This window comes from Lynx rufus, unplaced genomic scaffold (genome assembly GCF_022079265.1).
Source record: "Lynx rufus isolate CCGP_SWC_20201006 ecotype Redwood Valley unplaced genomic scaffold, mLynRuf1.p SCAF_8, whole genome shotgun sequence".
Lineage (NCBI taxonomy): Eukaryota > Metazoa > Chordata > Mammalia > Carnivora > Felidae > Lynx > Lynx rufus.
Window position 1 is genome coordinate 63758521 of NW_025814896.1, and position 22020 is coordinate 63780540.

The 22020-nt window shown below is 37.5% G+C and overlaps 1 protein-coding gene across 1 annotated transcript in view; it reads left to right on the forward strand.

The window, feature by feature from the left end:
• The window catches only part of PLEKHH2 (pleckstrin homology, MyTH4 and FERM domain containing H2), a 105607-nt gene that overhangs the window by 64125 nt on the left and 19462 nt on the right, over positions 1–22020 (forward strand). Inside the window, exons 16-23 of the mRNA XM_047069402.1 lie at positions 1981–2160; positions 6274–6382; positions 7312–7424; positions 11852–12031; positions 13999–14096; positions 16037–16214; positions 17347–17502; positions 19603–19700. Of these exons, the coding sequence (XP_046925358.1) occupies positions 1981–2160; positions 6274–6382; positions 7312–7424; positions 11852–12031; positions 13999–14096; positions 16037–16214; positions 17347–17502; positions 19603–19700 (1112 nt within the window). The remainder of the gene's footprint in view (positions 1–1980; positions 2161–6273; positions 6383–7311; positions 7425–11851; positions 12032–13998; positions 14097–16036; positions 16215–17346; positions 17503–19602; positions 19701–22020) is intronic.

Genomic DNA, 22020 nt, shown 5'->3' on the forward strand with positions numbered 1-22020 from the left:
AATTAGTAATAATGTAATAAAAGTGGATAAGGTTGGTCACAGAAGAAACGAGTCAGAAGAAGTAGATGGATGAGTAGAATTCCATTGTAATCACTAGAAAAGTATTGAGAATGCTTGTGAATCCATATAGACCTACTTCTTTTTGTGCGAGAGATGTTTCAGAAACAATTTGTTTTTAATCTGGATTAGCGTCTTCTTTTATTCAGTCAAAATAGTTAAAAGCACTAGGTCTGTTTACTGTTTATGGAGGCTTGGTGAATCCTTTGGTTAAAATGAATAATGGTCTTTAAATATTCGGATGGATGAAACCTCGATTTTCATAGGGATATATCTAAAGCACACAATTAGGGTAGGATTGTCATATATTATCACAGTAGAATTAGTTTTCTTTTTCCCATTTTTAAAAGCTTGCTACTTATTACAAATCTTCTGTTATAAATGTATAATAAATATATTTAATAAATAAAATTGTATTTATTCAGTAAATTAAAAATAGTATTTATTATTTATTTATTTATTTATTTGGCTTTTCTTTTACTGCTTGTCTTTTTCTGAAAGTGTAGGTAAGTTAATTTTGCGTTTTTCCTTCAAAAGCAAATTTTCTTCGTTCAGTGCCCAGAGTGCTTTGCACAGAGTGACTACTGAGAAAATACTTATTAATTTAATGAGAAGTCATGGCTTTCATGAAAGAGAACAAGTTTAATTAAATGAATTAAATCATTTTTTACTATTAATCAGCTATTAGGCAGATAATATTTCAGTTAAGATAAGATATACAGGTAAGACCTCACTGAGAAGCTAATGTTTTAATTAGGCTCTGAAGGAAGTAAAAGAGTAGCCATGTGGATATTTCAGGCAATAACATGCTAGGCAGAGGGAATAGCAAGTGTAAAGGCCCTGAGGCGGGAGCATGCGTCATGTATTTGAGGAGTAGTGAGACGGTCAGTGTTGATGTCAAGGTTTGGGACCTAAATAGCTGGAAAGATAATGTTGCCAACAACTTAGAGGAGACTGAGCAGAGTAAGTTGTTTGAGATGCTGTTAGACAGCTAAGTAGAGATAGTGAGTCTGTAGTTATAAACATGAGGACAGCTAATTATGCTGCCACGAAAACCATGAGCTTGGATGAGACCACCTGGAAAGTGAGTGCAGGTGAGAAGAGAGCCCCACACTGAGCCCTGGGCCTGAGCATGAAAATGGATATTGGTAAATATCCCTAGGTTAGAACAAACATTTTCAGACTGCAATTGCAAACCTGATAAAATATTTTAGAAGCTGTAAATCTGAAGCAGACCTTTTGTTTTCCTGGAATAAATTGTACTTAATTAAAACAAAAGTTTTAAAACAAATGTGCTAAATATTCAACACAGCAGATAGGATGGCTGTTGTCAATAAAAGTAGGTAAAAATTTAATGTAAATCAGTTTTAGGAAGTTTTTCTTACTCTTAAAGTAAAATGGAAGAAATCATGGCGTTGCTTCGTGATAGATTCCATATGTTAATAAATATCCTTGAAACACATTGGGTTTAAGATGGTAATTAATCACATTTCTTCATATCAGCTGCCTAACCTTGTCACTTTTTCTATGAATAGCATTGAGACTTGGTCTACGCTTGTCCTTTTGATCCAATACCTTAATCATCACATCAGTTCTGTGGGGGGAAAGTCAAATGAATAGTTTGACTGAGTTACATAATTGTTTGAGTAGGTAATGGGTCATTTCAGTGTAATGAATAATCCAAACCACCGTACAGAACTAGCTTCTTGCCTGCTATTCAAACTGTTCTTTTATATTATAATTGGGTATTTTACTTGTGACCACTTCTGTTGTAACAATGTGGATAACCCAATTGTCTTTGGGCATTCATTGAAAAAAAAAAAAGTATGCTTTATATAGGTAAGAATGAAAAGGACTATGAAAAATTTTAGTAGGAAAAGATCTAGAAAGTGCCTTCCTCAAAATTACTAACATTTACTTTAGTTTCCTTTAGGTCAGATCAAACTCTGGGAAGCTAAAGTTGAAGAGGTTGACAGATCCTGTGATTCAGATGAAGATTATGAAGCCAGTGGGCGAAGTCTATTATCCACACATTACACCATCGTGATCCATCCCAAAGACCAAGGTCCGACTTACCTCCTAATTGGATCCAAGCATGAAAAGGTACCTAGGGACTTACTGGTTGAATTTGAATGAAGTACACTGACGTCATTAAGATCTGGTAATGATTTTCAAATCAATTTTATGGACACAAAGAAGAGACCTTGTCAGACTTTCAGCCCTATTTGCAGAGCTTCTTCATGTCCCTGGAAATGAGCCTTGTTCAAATGTGTCATTTCTCTATCCTCTCATTAAAAGTAATCTCAATCAGGCTCTGTGCTGACAGCTTGGAGTCTGGAGCCTGCTTCAGGTTCTGTGTCTCCCTCTCAATCTGCCCCTCCCCTGCTCATGCTCTGTCTGTCTCTCTCTCAGAAATAAATAAACATTAAAAAAAAAGTAAAAATAAAGTAATCTCAAGTCTGAAATTAGTACGTTTGCTTTAGTTAGATCAAAATGTGGATGTCTCAGACTGGGTATTTCAGGGTGACTCTAAAACCTCTCCCTTATATTTTTGACTCATTTTCAACAAAATTTTGGTTTAGATACAATTAAAAATGAATTATTGTATGTATTATGTGTATATGTAATAAGTAAACAGTATAAAAGTTAATATAACATAAAACAAGGGACACCTTGATGGCTCACTAGGTTGAGCGTCTGACTCTTGGTTTCGGCTCAGGTCATGATCCCAGGGTCGTGGGATAGAGCCTCGTGTCTGGCTCTTTGCTAAGCATGCAGCCTGCTTGAGAGTCTCTCTCTCTCACTCTCTCTCTCTCTCTCTCTCTCTCTCCCCCTCTGCTCCCTCCCCTGTTCATATAGTTAATGTTTATATAAGCATTAATATATAAAAGAGTTAATATGATAGTAAAATATTAATATATTATATTAATATAATATAAAATTAAAATATAAAAATTAAAAGATAAAAGAGGCATCACAGATTAGTGGGGAGGTAATGGATCATTCAGTACATAATATGGTATGCTCATTATATATTGAGGAGATTGGCTCTTTAGAAAAACATGAGTTTAGTTTTTCATCTCATACATATAGCAAGATAGTTTCCAAATGAATTTAAAGAGATAAATGAAATTATTACTATTTTTTTTTAATTTTTTTTTAATGTTTATTTTTGAGTGAGAGAGAGAGAGAGCATGAGAGGCAGAGGAGCAGAGAGAGAAGGAGACACAGAATCCGAAGCAGGCTCCAGGCTCTGAGCTGTCAACACAGAGCCCGACACGGGGCCCGAACCCACAAACTGCAAGATCATGACCTGAGCCGAAGTCAGAGGCTTAACTGACTGAGCCACCCAGGCGCCCCTGAAATTATTTTTTTAAAGGGCCTTTATCTGATATCTGAATAGAAAGTACTTTCTGAAAAAAAACAACGTAAGAAATCACAATAGAAATAGTCAATAGATTTGACTACAAAAAAATTGAAATACTTGTCTATATCAAATAAAATTACAAACATAACCAAAAGGATAATACAAAAAAAAACTTTCCATGGATGGCTACAATATCTTTAACATATAAACAGCTTTTATAAATTACTCCTTTTTTTGTTTACTTTTTTTTTTTTTACATTTATTTGTTTTTGAGAGACAGAGAGAGACAGAGCACAAGTGGGGGAGGGGCAGAGAGAGAAGGAGACACAGAATCCAAAGCAGGCTCCAGGCTCCCAGCTGTCAGCACAGAGCCCAACACGGGGCTCAAAGTCACAAACCACAAGATCATGACCTGAGCCAAAGTCGGACGCCCAACCGACTGAGCCACCCAGGCACCCCTCTTAATGGACATTTAGGTTGCTTCCATGTCTTGGCTATTGTGAGTAATACCACAAAAAAACATGTGAGTACAGATACCTCTTTGTGCTCCTGATTTCAATTTGTTTGGATATGTACCCAGAAGCAGAAATGCTGGATCATATGGTAATTCTATTTTCAGTTTTATTTTTTACTATTTTCCCTAGTGGCTGTACCAATTTACATTCCCACTAGAAGTGGATAAATGTTTTCTCCACATCCTCACCAGCATTTGTTATCTTTTTTTAAAATTATTTTTAGGGGCGCCTGGGTGGCGCAGTCGGTTAAGCGTCCGACTTCAGCCAGGTCACGATCTCGCGGTCCGTGAGTTCCAGCCCCGCGTCGGGCTCTGGGCTGATGGCTCGGAGCCTAGAGCCTGTTTCCGATTCTGTGTCTCCCTCTCTCTCTGCCCCTCCCCCGTTCATGCTCTGTCTCTCTCTGTCCCAAAAATAAATAAACGTTGAAAAAAAAAATTTAAAATTATTTTTATAAAAGCCATTCTGATGAGTGCAGGGTGATATCTTATTATGGTTTGATTTGTATTTCCTCAATGATTAGTGATGTTGAACATTTTTTCGTGTTATCTGTTGGCCATTTGTATGTCTTCTTTGGAGAAATGTCTATTCAGTTCCTTTGCCCATTTTTTAATTGGGTTTTTTTCTTACTGTTGAGTTATAGGATTTCCTTATATATTTTAGATATTAACCTTTTATCAGATAAATGGTTTGCAAATAATTTTCTCCCATTTCATAGGTTGTCTTTTCATTTTATTGATTGTGTCCTTTACTGTGAAGAAGCTTTTTAGTGTAGTGTAATCATACTTGTCTATTTTTGCTTTTGTTGCCTGTACCATAGATACCATATCTAAGCAATCATCACCAAGGCCAGTGCCCAGAAACTTTGTCTGTATGTTTTCTTCTAGGACTTTTGTGTTTTTGGGTCTTATGTTTAAGTCTTTATTCCATGTTGAGTTGAGTTTTGTGTTTCGTGTAGGATAAGGGACCAATTTCGCTCTGTTGCAGGTGGATATCCAGTTTTTCCAACACCATTTATTGAAGAGACTGTCCTTTCCCCCATTGTGTGTTCTTGGCACTCTTGCCCGAGGTCAGTTGACCATATATGCTTGGGTTTATTTCCAGACTCTCTGTTCTGTTCCATTGGCCTATATGTGTATTTTTATGCCAGTTCCATTCTGTTTTGATCACTGTAGCTTTGTAATAATTTTGAATCAGGAAGTGTGATACCTCCAGCTTTGTTCTTCTTACTCAAAATTGCTTTGGCTATTCAGGGTCTTTTGTGGCTCCTTAGGACTGGTTTTTCTATTTCTGTAAAAAATTCCATTGGGGTTTTCATAGGAATTATACTGAATCTGGAGGTTAGGTAGTATGGACATGTTAAAAATATTAATTCTTCCAGTCCATGAATACTGGATGTCTTTCCATTTATTTGTGTCTGCTTTAATTTCTTTCATCAATGTTTTATAGTTTTTGGTGTACAAGTCTTTCACCTAGTTGGTTAAGTTTATTCCTAACTATTTTATTCTTTTTGATGCCATTGCAAATGAGATTTTTCCATGATTGTTAGCGTATAGAAGTGCAACTGTCTTATGTGTGTTGATTTTGTATCCTGCAACTTTCCTGAATTCATTCATTAGTTCTAACAATGTTTTTGTGGACTCTTTAGGGTTTTCTATGTGTCAGATCATATCATCTATAAACAGATAATTTTACTTCTTCCTTCCCAATTTGGATGCCTTTTATTTCTTTTTCTTGCCCTATTGCTCTGGCTGGGACTTCCAGTGCTATATTGAATAAAAGTAGCAAGAGTGGGCATCCTTGCTTTGTTCCAGATCTTAGAGGAAAAGCTTTCAGTTTTTCACCATTGAGTGTGATATTAGATGTGGGTTTTTCTTGTGTGGCCTTTATTGTGTTGAGGTAAGTTCCTTCTGGATATTATTTTCTTCTTTAAATTTTCTGGATTTCCCAAGTATTTTTTATGTGTTATTCATATGTATTGAGAGTCAGATTTTAAATTTGATAGACTTTTTTTGTGTTTCTTAAAAGAATATGAACTGGTTGTATTTTTTCTAGTCTCTTAGCATCATATTAACTTACTTAATTTTATCATGCTTCTTGTAAGAAACATCTATAGAAAATAATAAAGTTTTAAACAATGGAAAAATGTCCTATGTACATAATTCAAGAGAGCCTGCTTCAGAACTGTTCGACTAAGTGGCTTTTGGCTATTATTTAAAAATAAAAAAATTATTCAGTGTCAAAGTTTTCTACTGTTTATGCAAGTTGTTTTTTTTCTTTAGGTCATCAAAAATTATATCTTAGTTAACATCTCTATTAATGTGTTTTGATTTTAAGGACACTTGGCTTTATCATTTGACTGTTGCGGCAGGAAGTAACAATGTAAATGTTGGATCTGAATTTGAACAGCTGGTTTGCAAACTGCTCAATATCGAAGGAGAACCTTGTAAGTTCACAACATATAAGGCTCTATAATTTATGAAATGGACTCCTTAGCCTAATGGAGTTTTCCTTTGTGAGTTCCTGTTTCCCTGCAATCTATCCATCTTTTCATTGGCTTTGTTTGTCCTGGGCCAAGATTCTCACTGTGGTTCTTAGGCTCCAGGGACACCATCATTCCCCAATATGCCATGTCCTATAACCTTTCTACCTTTGCTCACGTTATTCCTTCTGCCTGAAACTCTCCCCTTCCTTCACATTTCTCACTAACCTGATAAAATCTTACCTACCTTAGGAATTCCCCTTGTCAATAAGCCCACTCCACATCAGCATCTGGCTCATAAAAGGTACTGAATAAATGTTAAAATTATGTCCCAATGCACTTTGCATTTAACTCTTTTATAGCATTTGTTGCTTTGCATTGAGATTAATTTTTTATGGCTCAGGTGTCCTCATTGAGAGTCTAGATTCGATGCTGTGCTTTATGTAATACAGAGATCATATTTACTTGCAGTATCTAGTATAGGAATTTAATAAATTTTGGTTTTAGGAATGTCTTTAAGTTTCTCTTTATCTTTCTGTCTCCTTCTACTCTGGCTTCTCCTCTCTGTTTCTCTCCAGCTCCTTCTCAGAATCATTTCCCTACCTAGGTCACTGATCTTCAGCAAATTTCAGCTATGTCATAGTGCCCTGGTAGACTTGTTTCACATAGAATGTTAAGACCAAATTCTTCTAGATTTACTTTATTCACAGAAACATGAAAATCCCAATGACCTGGAAACTAAAATAAAATAATGTTACCAAAGGTTTTTCACGAACTGTAAGACTTAAAGCTGTGAGCCAGGCCTGAATAAGCTAATTTCTAAAGAGCTAATTAATGGGAGGCCAAAATAAGTGATTCTTGTGTTTTCTGTTTACATTTTATCATGTATGTAGCCTCTCAGATATGGAGACACCCTACTTTGTGTCACAGCAAAGAAGGAATCATTTCCCCACTGACAACACTACCCTCTGAAGCTCTACAGACAGAAGCTATTAAATTATTTAAGGTAAAATTTTATATGGACTTCTATGTTGCTAAAATTTTAATTGGAAAAAATAAAAATAAATAATTTTGGTTGTAAGGTTTCACTCTAAAAAATTTGGGGCGCCTGGGTGGCTCAGTCGGTTGGGTGTCCGACTTCAGCTCAGGTCACGATCTCGCGGTCCGTGAGTTTGAGCCCCGCATCGGGCTCTGGGCTGATGGCTCAGAGCCTGGAGCCTGCTTCCGATTCTGTGTCTCCCTCTCTCTCTGCCCCTCCCCCATTCATGTTCTGTCTCTCTCTGTCTCAAAAATAAACTTAAAATAAATAAATAAATAAATAAAAAATTTCAAAACGTGATCATCATCATCTCATTAAGAAAATCTTCTGAAATAAAATTAGGTGAATTGAACATGCTTTCTGAACGAGGATTTGGGACTTACTGAAATAAACTGTAAATGGTTTGGGCAGTGTGAAACAATGTCAGAAGAATCGTTTCCCCTTTAGCATCTCAAAAGGAGATATTTCTCATATCACACCTACCTCAGTGTTGGGACAGAGGAGTCAACATCCTTCTTCTCCAGTGCTATTCTCAAATTCTTACCACGCAACTTATTTTAGAAATCCCTGATCATTTGAGGGGATGCCTGGGTGGCTCAATCGTGTGACTCTTGATTTTGGCTCAGGTCATGATCCCAGGGTCATGGGATTGAGCCTCACGTCCAGCTCCTCACTAAACGTGGAGCCTGCTTAAGATTCTTTCTCTCTCTCTCTCTCTCTCTCTCTCCCCTTCTTCCTTGCTCACTCGCTTTCTCAAAAAATAAATAAATAAACAAGCAAACAAACAAATAAATAAAGTGTTTTAAAAAAAGAAATCCCTGATCACTTGAAATTTGCCATTCAACTGTATCACGCTTTATCCCCTCGTCTCTCACTCACTTTCTGGTAACTCTTCAGATTTCATTAGGATGTCGAATGACTTCGTTATCACTTCAGTCACCAATGCCATGTTCTTAAGATCCTGATCTTCTTAATGCCAAGCTTCACCTGTAGTCACCTTCGTCTTCCCATTCTCCAACCCCACCATTCCTTACAAGTACACTACTTCTAAAAGCTTCAGTTCTAGCATCTCTTTCTAGAACCATAATGTCTTAGCCTATGAGCTCTCTTATTTTCTTATTCTTCAATTTTTTTCCTAAGACCTTTGTTTTGAGCCATTTATTTTCTTTGAGATCAAAAGAGAGCATGGTAACAATCACTTGGCTTTTCTTCTTTCTTTATCCAGTCTGGATGACTTTCATTAATACTCATAGTTCTTTGGGACCCATAATTCCATGCATTCTTCAGCCAAACCCCAACATAGATCATTGCTGGTGTCCTGTCCACTTCCACATTGATCATGAGCACATGGCTAGAAAACATCAAACAACCAGGTGTGGGCTAGAGCCAATATACATCCATGGTCTTCACCCTCAGGGCTGACTCCCTCTCCTTTTACTTATCTTTTGTCACACACAAACCCTCCAATGCCCTGCTCAATAATGTTCTTCACAACAAACTTCTATTTTATTGAGAAGATTAGAGGGCATCAGACATTATTCCTCCAAGCTCTCTCCCTGACAGACATTTAAAAAAAAAATTTAATGTTTATTTATTTTTTAGGGAGAGAGAGAGACAGAGCGTGAGCAGGAGAGGGGCAGAGAGACAGGGAAACACAGAATCCCAAGTAGGCTCCAGGCTCTGAGCTGTCAGCACAGAGCCCGATGCAGGGGTCACATTCCCAGACTGTGAGATCATGACCTGAGCCGAAGTTGGATGCTTAACCGATTGATCCATGTAGGTGCCCCCCTGACAAACATTCTTTAATTTATTTTCTCCTCCTTTCCTCCAATCTCAGAATCTCATGCACCTTCGTGGATTCCGGTCTTGATTCCATATCAGGACCTTGGTATTTCATTTTGCCCTAGTTTCTTAAGGTCTCAATTTTTGTCTTTCTTTTTTGGCTTCTTCTTGCCTACATTCCTCCCATCTCAAAAAAAAATATTAATTTGGGGGGTATGATATGATATGGTGGTTACGGGAAAGAAACCTTTATCAACTGGAGATCCATACTGAAGTATTTTTTTTAAGTTTATTTATTTATTTTGAGAGAGAGAGAGAATGAGCAGGGGAGGGCAGAAGAGACTGAGAGAGAGAGAATCTCAAGCAGGCTCTGTGCTGCCAGCCCAGAACCTGACATGGGGCTTGAACTCACAAACCCATGCTGCTGTAAACATTGGGGTGCATGTGCCCCTTTGAAACAGCATACCTGTATCTCTTGGATAAATACCTAGTAGTGCACTTGCTGGGTCATACAGTAGTTCTATTTTTAATTTTATGAGGAACCTCCATACTGTTTTCCAGAGTGGCTGCGCCAGTTTGCATTCCCACCAGCATTGCAAAAGGGATCCTCTTTCTCTGCATCCTTGCCAATATCTGTTGTTGCCTGAGTTGTTAATGTTAGCCATTCTGACAGGTGTAAGGTGGTATCTCATTGTGGTTTTGATTTGTATCTCCCTGATGATGAGTGATGTTGAGCATTTTTTCATGTGTCGGTTTGCCATCTGGATGTCTTCATTTGAAAAGTGTCTATTTGTGTCCTTTGCCCATTTCTTCACTGGATTATTTGCTTTTTGGGTGTGGAGTTTGAGAAGTTCTTTATAGATTTTGGATACTAACCCTTTATCTGATATGTTGTTTGCAAATATCTTCTCCCATTCTGTCGGTTGCCTTTTAGTTTTGCTGATTGTTTCCTTCACTGTGCAGAAGCTTTTTATTTTGATGAGGTCCCAGTAGTTCATTTTTGCTTTTGTTTCCCTTGCCTGTAAAGATGTGTTGAGTAAGAAGTGTCTGCGGCCAAGATCAAATAGGCTTTTGCCTGCTTTCTCCTCGAGGATTTTGATGGCTTCCTGTCTTACATTTAGGTCTTTCATCCATTTTGAGTTTTATTTTTGTGTATGGTGTAAGAAAGTGGTCCAGGTTCAGTCTTCTGTGTGTTGCTGTTATTCAACAAAGTATTGGAAGTCTTCGCCTCTGCAATCAGACAACAGAAAGAAATAAAAGGCATCCAAATCAGCCAGGAGGAGGTCAAACTTTCACTCTTTGCAGATGACATGATACTCTATATGGAAAACCCTAAAGATTCCACCAAAAAACTGCTAGAACTGATTCATGAATTCAGCAAAGTTGCAGGATATAAAATCAATGCCCAGAAATCGGTTGCATTCCTATACACCAACAATGAAGCAACAGAAAGAGAAATCAAGGAATCGATCCCATTTACAGTTGCACCAAAAACCATAAAATACCTAGGAATAAATCTAACCAAAGAGGTGAAAAATCTATACACTGAAAACTACAGAAAGCTTATGAAAGAAATTGAAGGCACAAAAAAATGGAAAAAGATTCCATGCTCCTGTATAGGAAGAAGAAATATTGTTAAAATGTCAATACTACCTAAAGCAATCTACATATTCAATGCAATCCCTATCAAAATAACACCAACATGTTTCACAGAGCTAGAACAAATAATCCTAAAATTTGTATGGAACCAGAAAAGACCCCGAATAGCCAAAGCAATCTGGAAAAAGAAAACCAAAGCAGGAAGCATCACAATCTCGGACTTCAAGCTGTATTAGGAAGCTGTAATCATCAAGACAGTATGGTTACTGGCACAAGAACAGACACTCGGATTAATGGAACAGAACAGAGAACCCAGAAATGGACCCACAAATGTATGGCCAACTAATCTTTGACAAAGCAAGGAAGAATATCCAATGGAATAAAGACAGTCTCTTCAGCACGTGGTGCTGGGAAAACTGGACAGCAACATGTTCTGTATACTTTTTAAATGAATGCATATTCTGCTCTTGGGTGGAATTTTCTATACATGTCAATTAGGTCAAGTTGGTTAATAGTGTTGTTCAAGTTTTCTAAATCTTTAATGGTTTTCTGTCCACTTGTTCTCTCAATTATTAAGAAAGGGATATTGAAATCTCCAGCTCTAATTGTGGATTCGCCCGTTTCCCTTTGCAATCCTATCAGGTTTTGCTCCATAAATGTGGAAGCTGTGTTATTAAGTATGTAAATGTTCAGGACTGTTATGTCCTCTAGCAGAACTGACCTCATTATCATTATAAAATGACCTTCTTTATCTCTGGCAGAATTCCTTGCTCTGAATTCTACTTTGTCCGATTTGTTTTTGTTTTTTGTTTGTTTGTTTTTTGCTTTTTTTTTTTTTATATTGATATTAATGTAGCCACTCCAGATTTCTTTGGTTAGTGTTATCATAATATATCTTATTCCATTCTTTTAAAGAAAAACTGTTGCTATGAGGAGAATTGATATAATTCATGCAGAATAAATCTAATCATTTCTCACCTTGAATATGTCTTTTTTTTTGTTGTTTAATTCAGACATGCCAGCTCTTTATAAATGCAGCAGTTGACTCCCCTGCGATTGATTACCATATATCTCTAGCCCAGAGTGCTTTGCAAATCTGTCTGACACATCCTGAGCTACAGAATGAAATTTGCTGTCAGCTCATTAAACAGACAAGACGGAGACAGCCACAGAATCAACCAGGACCGCTGCAGGTATATATTGATACATATACATGCAATTTAAGACGATGTTGTTTTCCTCACTGTAAGAATGATACATATTCAATATAGACATTTCAAAAATACAAAAAGTATGAAAAGGAAAAGTAGCTATTAATATTTTGATATGTATTCTTTCAGGTTACTTATGTATTTATATGTTCCTATATAAATAAAGCTGTATGTGAGTATATTTATGCACACTCAGTTTTTCACATTACTAAAGTTGTAGTGTGCATACTACTTTTGTAAAATTGTGGACTGTAATCATTTCCCCTATATCCTTCAATATTCTTCAAAAACATTAATGGTGTATTGATATCAATTGCTACACATTTAGGTTTTTCCGGTCATTTTTCTTATAACAAATTCCCCTATAGTAGACAACTTTGAACCTAAACCCTGTGTACAAGTCCACCAAATTTCTTTGAGTCCATTTCTAGAATTTCCATATATCTTGAACAATGTTCAGTGTAATACTCCTTTAAATTCTTCCCAGGTAAAGAGTGGTATTTCATTATTGACTTAGGATACGTTTCTTTAACTATTAGTGCAGCTGAGTATATTTTCAGGTGGCTTTTGGTCACTGAAGTTTGCTCTTCCATGAATGCCTGTTTTAATCTTTGCTTATTAACCCCTATTAACTGCAGGATGAAACAGAAATTTCTTACCCTCGCAAATAGTACTCTCAGGGGATCTAGGTTTAATGGGACTTGAAGCTTATCCAGTTTAAGCTTATACTATTACTAATGTGTTACTTTTTTTTAATGTTACTTTCACACATTTTAAAAGAACATAGGATCATGTAAATACACTCCATAGGGCCCTTTCCCAGGCCTTGGAGGGCCCATGCACGAGCGAGGTTGGAAGTTTAAGCTTCATTTGCATTGAGGGCCCTTCATAATCTAGCTCCTCTTTCTCCACTTCACTTTGTGCATCCTGCAACCAGCATACACTGAAAGGATAAACGCACCCCATTCTTCAGAGACACTGTGTGTTTACATATCCTTCACCTTGAACCTGCCATTTTTACTGTTACCTGCATCCCCCTTCTCTCTTCCCACCCTGTAGACTTTATAGTCAGCCCAGGCAACATCTCTTCTGTGAATTCTTCCCTGACTCCCACAGTAGATAGTCATTCCCTCCACTGGTTATACTTAAAAAAATTATGACATGGTATTAACCATGTTACATTGTAAATTATTGTAAAATACATAACTCTTCTCCTAGACTGTAGGTAACTCAAGAGGACAGTACCTTTTTCCCCTTCTTTTTCATATAACATTCATAAAATGATTGAAAATATACTTAATCAAAAATAATAAAGGAGAAAAGAGAGTACAGGACAGAACAAAAGAAAAAACTAAATACAATCCTATTATAAAAAGATAATCTCTGCTAATATTTTATACTTGCCGCATATATATATATGGCCATATATATATATATACACATATATATATACACACACATATACACACACACATTTTATATATATGGATATATATATATATATATACACATATAAATATATATGCATGTATGTGTGAGTAGATTGGTTGTGGTTTGGGGTCTATGGTTTTTCAGTCTGTCTTTCCTCATAGCCAGTACTGTATTTCAATGAATGAGTAAATACATAAATGAACAAAAAAGGAACGATGTCCCTAATCTTTGAGTATGATGTCAAAAAAGACTACCCTATCTACATGGCCTTTGGTACCTTAGTTGTGGACAATAGCATATACGACTTAGATGGATTATGGAATGTGGAGGAGGTTTTATGTTTTTATATATTATAAATGCTCTAAGCAGATAATGTTGATGTGGAAGAAGCAAAAACATTTGGGGGCCAAGAAAGACTATCGTCATCCCTTTCCTCATAATCTGTCAGTTACACCGATCCTCACGGGGATCTCTGACTGCCAGATGGTGTCTAACCTGTGGTGCTTCTCTTTGCCCAGGGCTGGCAGCTCTTGGCTCTCTGTGTTGGGCTCTTCCTTCCCCATCATCCTTTCCTGTGGCTCCTCAGGCTCCACCTAAAGAGGAATGCAGATTCCAGGTGTGCAGAAAACTAGCCAGCTGAACCGTTTGTGTGGTCTCTGAAGGTCTACAATAAGTCATAAGTATTTAGTAACCTGTCAGGTATATTTGTGGAAGAAACGTGTGAAACAGAAGTGGGTACAGGAAGCCCTTGGTTACCGTTTATATGAGGCTTGGAAAATATTTCCTTTGTTATGTTAAATCTCTTACAGGAGATTGCAATAAGAGCTTGAAAAACTGACCAAGAATATTTTTTTTAATTTTATTTTTGTTAATTTACATCCACATCAGCATATAGTGCAAAAATGATTTCAGGAGTATGACAAAGAATATTTTTAAGTGAAAAGTCTATGTACTTTTCAGGGATGAATGACTTAGCATTAGTGGGTGCTCATTCAATAAAAGCAAGTGTTTTGTTTCCTTCATTTTCCCTGTGGCTACTTTTCTCTACATTGACTTCTTTTTTTTTTTTTTTAAATGCTTATTTACTTTTGAGAGAGAGACAGAATGCAAGTTGGGGAGGGGCAGAGAGCGGGGGAGACAGAATCTGAAGCAGGCTCTAGGCTCTGAACTGTCAGCACAGAGCCTGATGTGGGGCTCAAACTCATGAACTGTGAGATCATGACCTGAGCTGAAATCGGACGCTGAAGCCACTGAGCCACCCAGGCACCCCATCTCTACTTGAATTCTTTTATGTAGGAAAACTTCCCTGATGGTTTTCCCTCCTCTTATGCTTGTGTGTATTTGAATTACTTCGGAATTTTTACTCCCTTCGAAAAGACATCTAAAATCCAACTGTCAGAATAGCTTTCTTACAGTGAGACCCAGGGCACCCAGCCAAGGCTTATCAGGATCATTTTGTGCAACAAGTTCACGTTAGGTGCTTAAATAGACTCTGGGTCTAAAACAGACCAACACAGTGAGACAAAACAACTTGGAAATAGTGGGAAAGTATTCCCCAATTCAGATTATATTTTGGAGACTGTGATCAAAGTTGTGTGACTTTATTTATTTGTTTGTTTGTTTATTTATTTTCATTTATTGAGTTTGTTTTTAAGTAATCTCTACACCCAACATGGGGCTTGAACTCAAGACCCCAAGATGCAGAGTCCCATTCTCTCCCAGCTGAGCCAGGCAGGCGCCCCAACATCATGTGATTTTAGTTGCAGTCACTGAAGAGCCCCTAGACAAAGGGTGACATTTTAAAGATTTTATTTTTACGTAATCTCTGTGCCAAACCTGGGGCTCAAAGTCACACCTCTGAGATCAAGAGACACACACTCTACCAACTGAGCCAGCCAAGCGCCCCTAAAGGGTGACATTTTAAAGTCTGCCTAGAAGGCACTTCACAACACAAATATATTTGGAGGTATTATCAATCTGCTTTCATAAAAATTGTATGTAACAAATGAGGGCAAATAAGATCTCTATCCAGCTTTTGTATTTATTTACTCCAGAGGTTTTGTTTAATGCTTAAAATTTTTTACGAAGTGCATGTTTTATAGGGTAAAGAAAGAAAATACATCTATTTGTTTTTTTGGAGATATTTTTCCTACCTTGTTTAGCAGTCAAGCACTAACCTCAAAGGAGAACTCTGCTACATCATGTTTTTCCTGAGTTATCCTATACTATTTTTATACAATTATTTCCTTTGTATTTGTTAATGCAATTACTGTATTTTGACTGTATAATGACTGGTAACCTTAAATTCATTTTGTGATGATAATACAATAAAGAGGGAAAATGCTTTGTGGGGAAGTTAGATTCAGTCAGTTGCAAAAGTGAAGAAACTAGAATTTGAGAAAAGTTGTAACACTTTAACAACTCAACTTTAACAACTTTTATCAAAAAGAAAAATTATTGTCAAAATTAGCATAATACATTGTAATGTACATGTACCTAATGTATTAGGGTGTCTTAAATTTATTCCTAGGCTTTATCTTAAGTTGTATATTATAGGACAGAATTTGGAAAATATGCCATTTACTGCCAACGGTGCGTAGAAAGAACACAACAAAATGGAGACAGAGAAGCAAGACCCTCAAGGATGGAAATCCTTTCAACCCTTCTTCGAAACCCTTATCATCATTCTTTGCCCTTCAGTATCCCCGTGCACTTCATGAATGGGATCTATCAGGTGGGTTACACTTTCTGGCTGATGAAAGCATGCTTGCTTAACCTTGAATCGTGCGTGTGTCCTCTGTGGCACAGAGAAGTGAGACTGCCTACCTACCTTTGTCAGCAGCTGGCAGTGACCGTAAATGTGCAAATATGTTATGTCTTCTATCAGAACAGCTGAGTTTTGAAACCATTGTGCTAAGAAGGATTCAAACTGCAATCCACATTGAGCCAAATAAGGGAGGAATTTTACTGCCCTTACAACTCTCATGGAAAAAATCAAAAATACTTTGGTTGATGCCTTTCCCAACCAGTGTACTTGCTAGATGAGAAAATAATTACTGACAGTGGGTGTGTACAAGTTTAGTCTTTTTGAAGTCTCCAGATCTCAGGAATTATGTGGGAAAACTCCTCCAGGCCCTTCCAGCTCTCAGATATAGATGTTCGCTTATTACCTGAAGCAAACATGTTCCAAAGCTGGCAATTAGTCTTTGTAGCCAGAGTTTTTTTTTTATCACAGAATTCAGATAAGTAACTGCATATTAAAGGAACAGACATTATTTATTTTTCTGTATTTATTCATTTTTAATTGAAGTGCAGTTTGCACACAATGTTAATTACTTTCAGGTGCACAATATGGTGATTCGACATTTATATACATTACTAAATGATCACAAAGATAAGTCTAGTTACCATCTGTCAGCATACAAAGTTATCACAAGGATATTGACTATATTCCCTATGCTCTACTTACATTCCTGTGACTGTTTAAGCGCATTTCTTGTGCAATTTTTTTCATTTGCTTAAATATTTCATATTGTACTGTAGTTCTTGGTTTGCTTTTAACGGGTAGGCATGATATCTCTGCAAGATGTTTATAGCTGTCAAATGATCTTTGTATTTTGAATTCATGTCTGTTGGGTGAAGCCAAGATTTCTGAATTCTTACAGCAAGCTAGCAATTAAGATGACATTAATTTTCTCCAGTGGAGCTGTGGCGTGGGGGGGAGTTTAAGCATCTAGATAAATATACGTTATCATTAATCATGCATCAAATATAGCCTGTTTCTCCCTTAAATCCTTTTTGAAAGTTAAGTTTGAAATGTACATAGTTGCTTTTATTAAGAGAACAATGTTGCTATTTCTGCTTAGGTAGTTGGATTTGATGCGTCCACCACAGTGGAAGAGTTTTTGAATACTTTGAACCAGGATACAGGCATGAGAAAGCCAACACAGTCTGGCTTTGCATTATTCACAGACGATCCTTCTGGCAAGGATTTAGAGCATTGTCTTCAAGGAAACGTTAAGGTAAAGCCGACTCCTTTTAAGAAGGCAGACCCCACCAACAGCAAAGAAGCTACTTTTTGCTATTTGCAAAAGGCTTATTAGGTCAAGAGGTTTCAAAAATTCTAAGTAATCTAATCTTCCCAATAAAAAAGGGTTGCGGGACTTTGTTGAAGTCGTAGAATTCTTGACACAATCTGCACACACACATATTCCATGTTAAGATAGGGGAAGGATTAGTAATAGCAACAATGCCCCAACTAGTAGGGTAATAAGAGTGGACGTATGGAAGCTCTAATAAAATAGCTTTTTATTGTACTCATTCACAAGACAATACTTCTTTCCGCTGTTGGAGGAGCTGGGCTAGTCCCCGTTCACAGTGAACTTATGATTTGCTTTGGGAGGAGCAGCCTTATACACTGATAACCTTAAACTAGAATTGAAAGTGATAAATGTTTTGGGGCGCCTGGGTGGCGCAGTCGGTTAAGCGTCCGACTTCAGCCAGGTCACGATCTCGCGGTCCGTGAGTTCGAGCCCCGCGTCGGGCTCTGTGCTGACTGCTCAGAGCCTGGAGCCTGTTTCCGATTCTGTGTCTCCCTCTCTCTCTGCCCCTCCCCCATTCATGCTCTGTCTCTCTCTGTCCCAAAAATAAAATAAACATTGAAAAAAAAATTTTAAAAATAAAAAAAATAAAAAAAAAAAAGAAAGTGATAAATGTTTTAAGAGTGCTGTGAATATTCCACAGATGGAGAGAGTAAGTTCAGCACGAGAAAATAAGGAAGAGTTGAACTGGACTTTGAAGGATGGGTAGAAAATGGACCTATGGAGATAAAGAAGGAATTCTAAACATAAGGAAAATCATGAACGAAGATGGAAAATTGGAAGACTTTTAAAAACTCTTTCCTAGGTCATAGTAAAATGACACTAACAAAGTTTCCAGGTAGCAATGGCAACAGTTAGAAATAGAGAATATGGAACCATAAGGAACCTGATCGGAATTAGCCCACTTATTTTGCAAACAAGGAAGCTGAACCCCAAGAGCAAAAAATGATTTACCCCAAATCACACAGCTAGAACTGGATCTGGACCCTTTCCCTACTTGATACGGTCCTTGATTGCTCTCGGGAGTAAGTGCCTGTTACGGGGCAAAGGTGTCCCTATGATTCAAAGATGAAGGAATTGGGGCAGAATAGGAGAAGAAACAGACTCATAAGCAGTAGCTGCCATAAGTTTAGAGGACATGAAATGTCAGTTCTTTCGTCAAACTATCAAAGCCCAGCTTCACTTACAGGTCAACCTGTTGGGGCTTGAAGGGGTTCCACCGAATACTGTTGAAGTTCATACTTAGCTCATTAGGAATGTTGGTTGGTAGGTGTGCTACCATCCCCCCACCCCTACACCCCTGCCTATGTGGCTACATATTGAGAAATCTAGATAAGTGAATGTCTTTTTCTCCTCAGCTCCAGCTATGTCCTATTTAGTTCAGCAAATTCAAATGCAAATTTTGAGACACACATTCCTAGAGCACTGTTGTTAATAATTAGTCAAGAAGATAAACTAGCATTTTTGGTTGACTTGAGCTGAGTAAACGTTAGGGGCTTTGCTGAATAACTGCTTATCACATGGTTGTGAAAACTTTTATTTATAATTCTCTAAATGACCTGTTGAAAAACAAGCAAACGTTTATTTGGTTCCTGAAGAATTTTTATTCTTTCCCAATCAAAGAATCTTAAGACTATATTTCAAGTGTCTTTGAGATAACTTCAGTTATTCCAGTCTTCATAAACTCAGAAGGTGGAAAAGTTGCTTCTTCCGTGACTAAATTATGAAGTAATTCCTGGAATCTTCTTGTTTCTCATGTAGTCTTTCATTAAGATTCCTTTTTGAGTAAGAAATTCATGGCTACAGTCCAGAGTTAATGGGTGTCCAAAAGGATAAGTGGACCAAAGAGCAATTTATAATTAAATCTAAAACCAAGGGTACACCGGAGCTTAAAACAAATGGCTTCAGTCCATTTGGTTTGATCATATTAATTGGAAATTTTTCAGTTTGCAGACATGCTTGTCTCCCAAAAGTGCTGATTTAAAAATTGCTATAAATCTCCAATTTCCACTTCCCTTCTAGATTTGTGACATTATTTCTAAGTGGGAACAGGCTTCCAAAGAACAGCAGCCTGGGAAATGGGAAGGTACAAGAACTGTTCGTCTAACTTATAAAAACAGGTGTGTAATGCCGTATCCAAACACCAAAATATGTGTGTACTGTTACGCTCATATCATGCGCCTATGGCTTTCTATTGAATAGCCTTGCAAGTTACAGTATTTGTTTGTGTGTTCGTTTTTCTGTAAAAGGAAACTCTACTTCTCTAAGAAGAAACTGTCACGTAAGATTTTGTTTCTAGCTCTAGTCTTTTCATGCCATGGATGGCTGTATTTTATAAAAATATGCATGTGGACAAAGATTAGAAAAAAACTATAAGAAAGAATAGCTTCTCTCTTAGGGTGGTCGGTACAAGGGTGAATTTTTTTCACTTTCAAAAATTTCTTTAACGTCACAATCTTTTCATAAAGACTAAATACTCAAATACCCTACTGGAGATCTGTAGTAAGAAGAAATATTTCTGGGACGCTTGGCTGGCTCAGTTAGAAGAGCATGCGAGTCTTGATCTTAAGGTCATGAGTTCAGGTCTCATGTAGGGTATAGAGATTATTTAAATAATAAAACTTAAAGGAATTTTTTTAAAAGAAGAAATGTTTCTGTTCACTCAGGTCTTTTAAGAAGTTACATACTCATATTCTCATTCTTTCAGATTCCCTCTTTTTCTCTCTGTAATTTTTGAGCTTCACCTGTAAGCCAGGCACTCAGCTAGATGCTCTGAATAAAGTGGTAACAGAAGCAGACATAAACACAGTTCCTGATCTTTTGAATTTATAGTCTAGTTAATCATACAATAACTCTAATGAACACATAATTACACACTAAGTTCTCTGAAAGAAAAGAATGTGGTCCTGTAAGAGCACACAGGAAGAGGCCTGACCTAGACTGGAGGCATCGGGAGACTTCTTTGAGGAAATGATGTTTATGCCAGGGTCAGAAGGGGGCTGGAAGTGGCAGCATAGAAATGAATAGAAAAGGATGTTCCAAAGCCTGTAGAGGGAAAGCTGCTTGGAGGGTTTCAGGAACTGGGGAAAAGCCAGTGGGCCTGGAGCACATATCTTCCCAACAGATACAGTTTTTTTGTAAGTTTATTTATTTGTTTTGAAAGAGAGCTAGCAGGGGAGGAGCAGAGACAGAGGGAGAGAGAATCCCAAGTAGGCTCTGCACCGTCAGCACAGAGCCCGACGTGGGGCTTAAACTCCCAAACCTGAGCTGAGCTGAGATCAAGAGTTGGACACTTAACCGACTGAGCCACCCAGGGGCCCCCAACAGATACAATTTTAATATACTTTGGCATATGATCAGAAACTAGATTTTCCTTGCTTCTTTTTTTTTTTTCTTTTTTTTTTTCAACGTTTATTTATTTTTTTTGGGACAGAGAGAGACAGAGCATGAACGGGGGAGGGGCAGAGAGAGAGGCAGACACAGAATCGGAAACAGGCTCCAGGCTCCGAGCCATCAGCCCAGAGCCTGACGCGGGGCTCGAACTCACAGACCGCGAGATCGTGACCTGGCTGAAGTCGGACGCTTAACTGACTGCGCCACCCAGGCGCCCCTCCTTGCTTCTTTTTTAAAAATATCTTCTTTTCTTCCATGTGTCAGCAGAAGGTAGTACTTAGTAAACAGTGTTCATTGACCAGGTGACAATTAACTGTACAAAAAAAATGAAAAGGTATTTTGATGATTTTATTTGGCTCTTATAGTCTATAAAATAAGGAATCTAAAATATGAGAATGAAAGAATTACTGGTGAAGTAGTTACTTCTTTCAGAGGCTTTTGAAAGATGGTCATAGGCCTAAAACTCGAATGTAAGAAGTAAAGACACTATATACGTAAAGAATGTGATAGCCTTTGATCCAATTTGGGATTTCTTTTTCTAATGATCAGTCCCACAGATATATCCATATACATGAACAAGAGTATTCCAGTATACCCCAGTTTCTTCCTTGCCATGGATTTTATAACAGTGAAAAATAAGTGTTGGAAGGGACTTACATGTTTATTACTAGGGGAACGGTTCAATAAATGTGGTGCACTCCTATTGTAGACTCTTCTCCTACCGTCAGCCACTAAAGGCCACCCACTATTTGAATGGATTCCTTTGATCTGAATAAATGGTGGTCATGAGCCATTGGAGCTTCTCTGTTTAGGTGCTCATGAACTATGGCAATTTGCAAGAGTTCTGAGTAACAAGAAGGTGACTGTTAAGCTTTGATATCTAAGGTTTTAAAATCCTACTTCCTGGAGATAAGCAGGATTACTTAGCTAATGGAAATCTAATAGGCTCTCCTGGAAGAACCCATTTCCACTGATGGTAGCCTTTATCTGTGGTCCTTTGGTGACTGGCAAGAGTAGCAGGCTGGAAGACTTGGACTTTCCAGATGA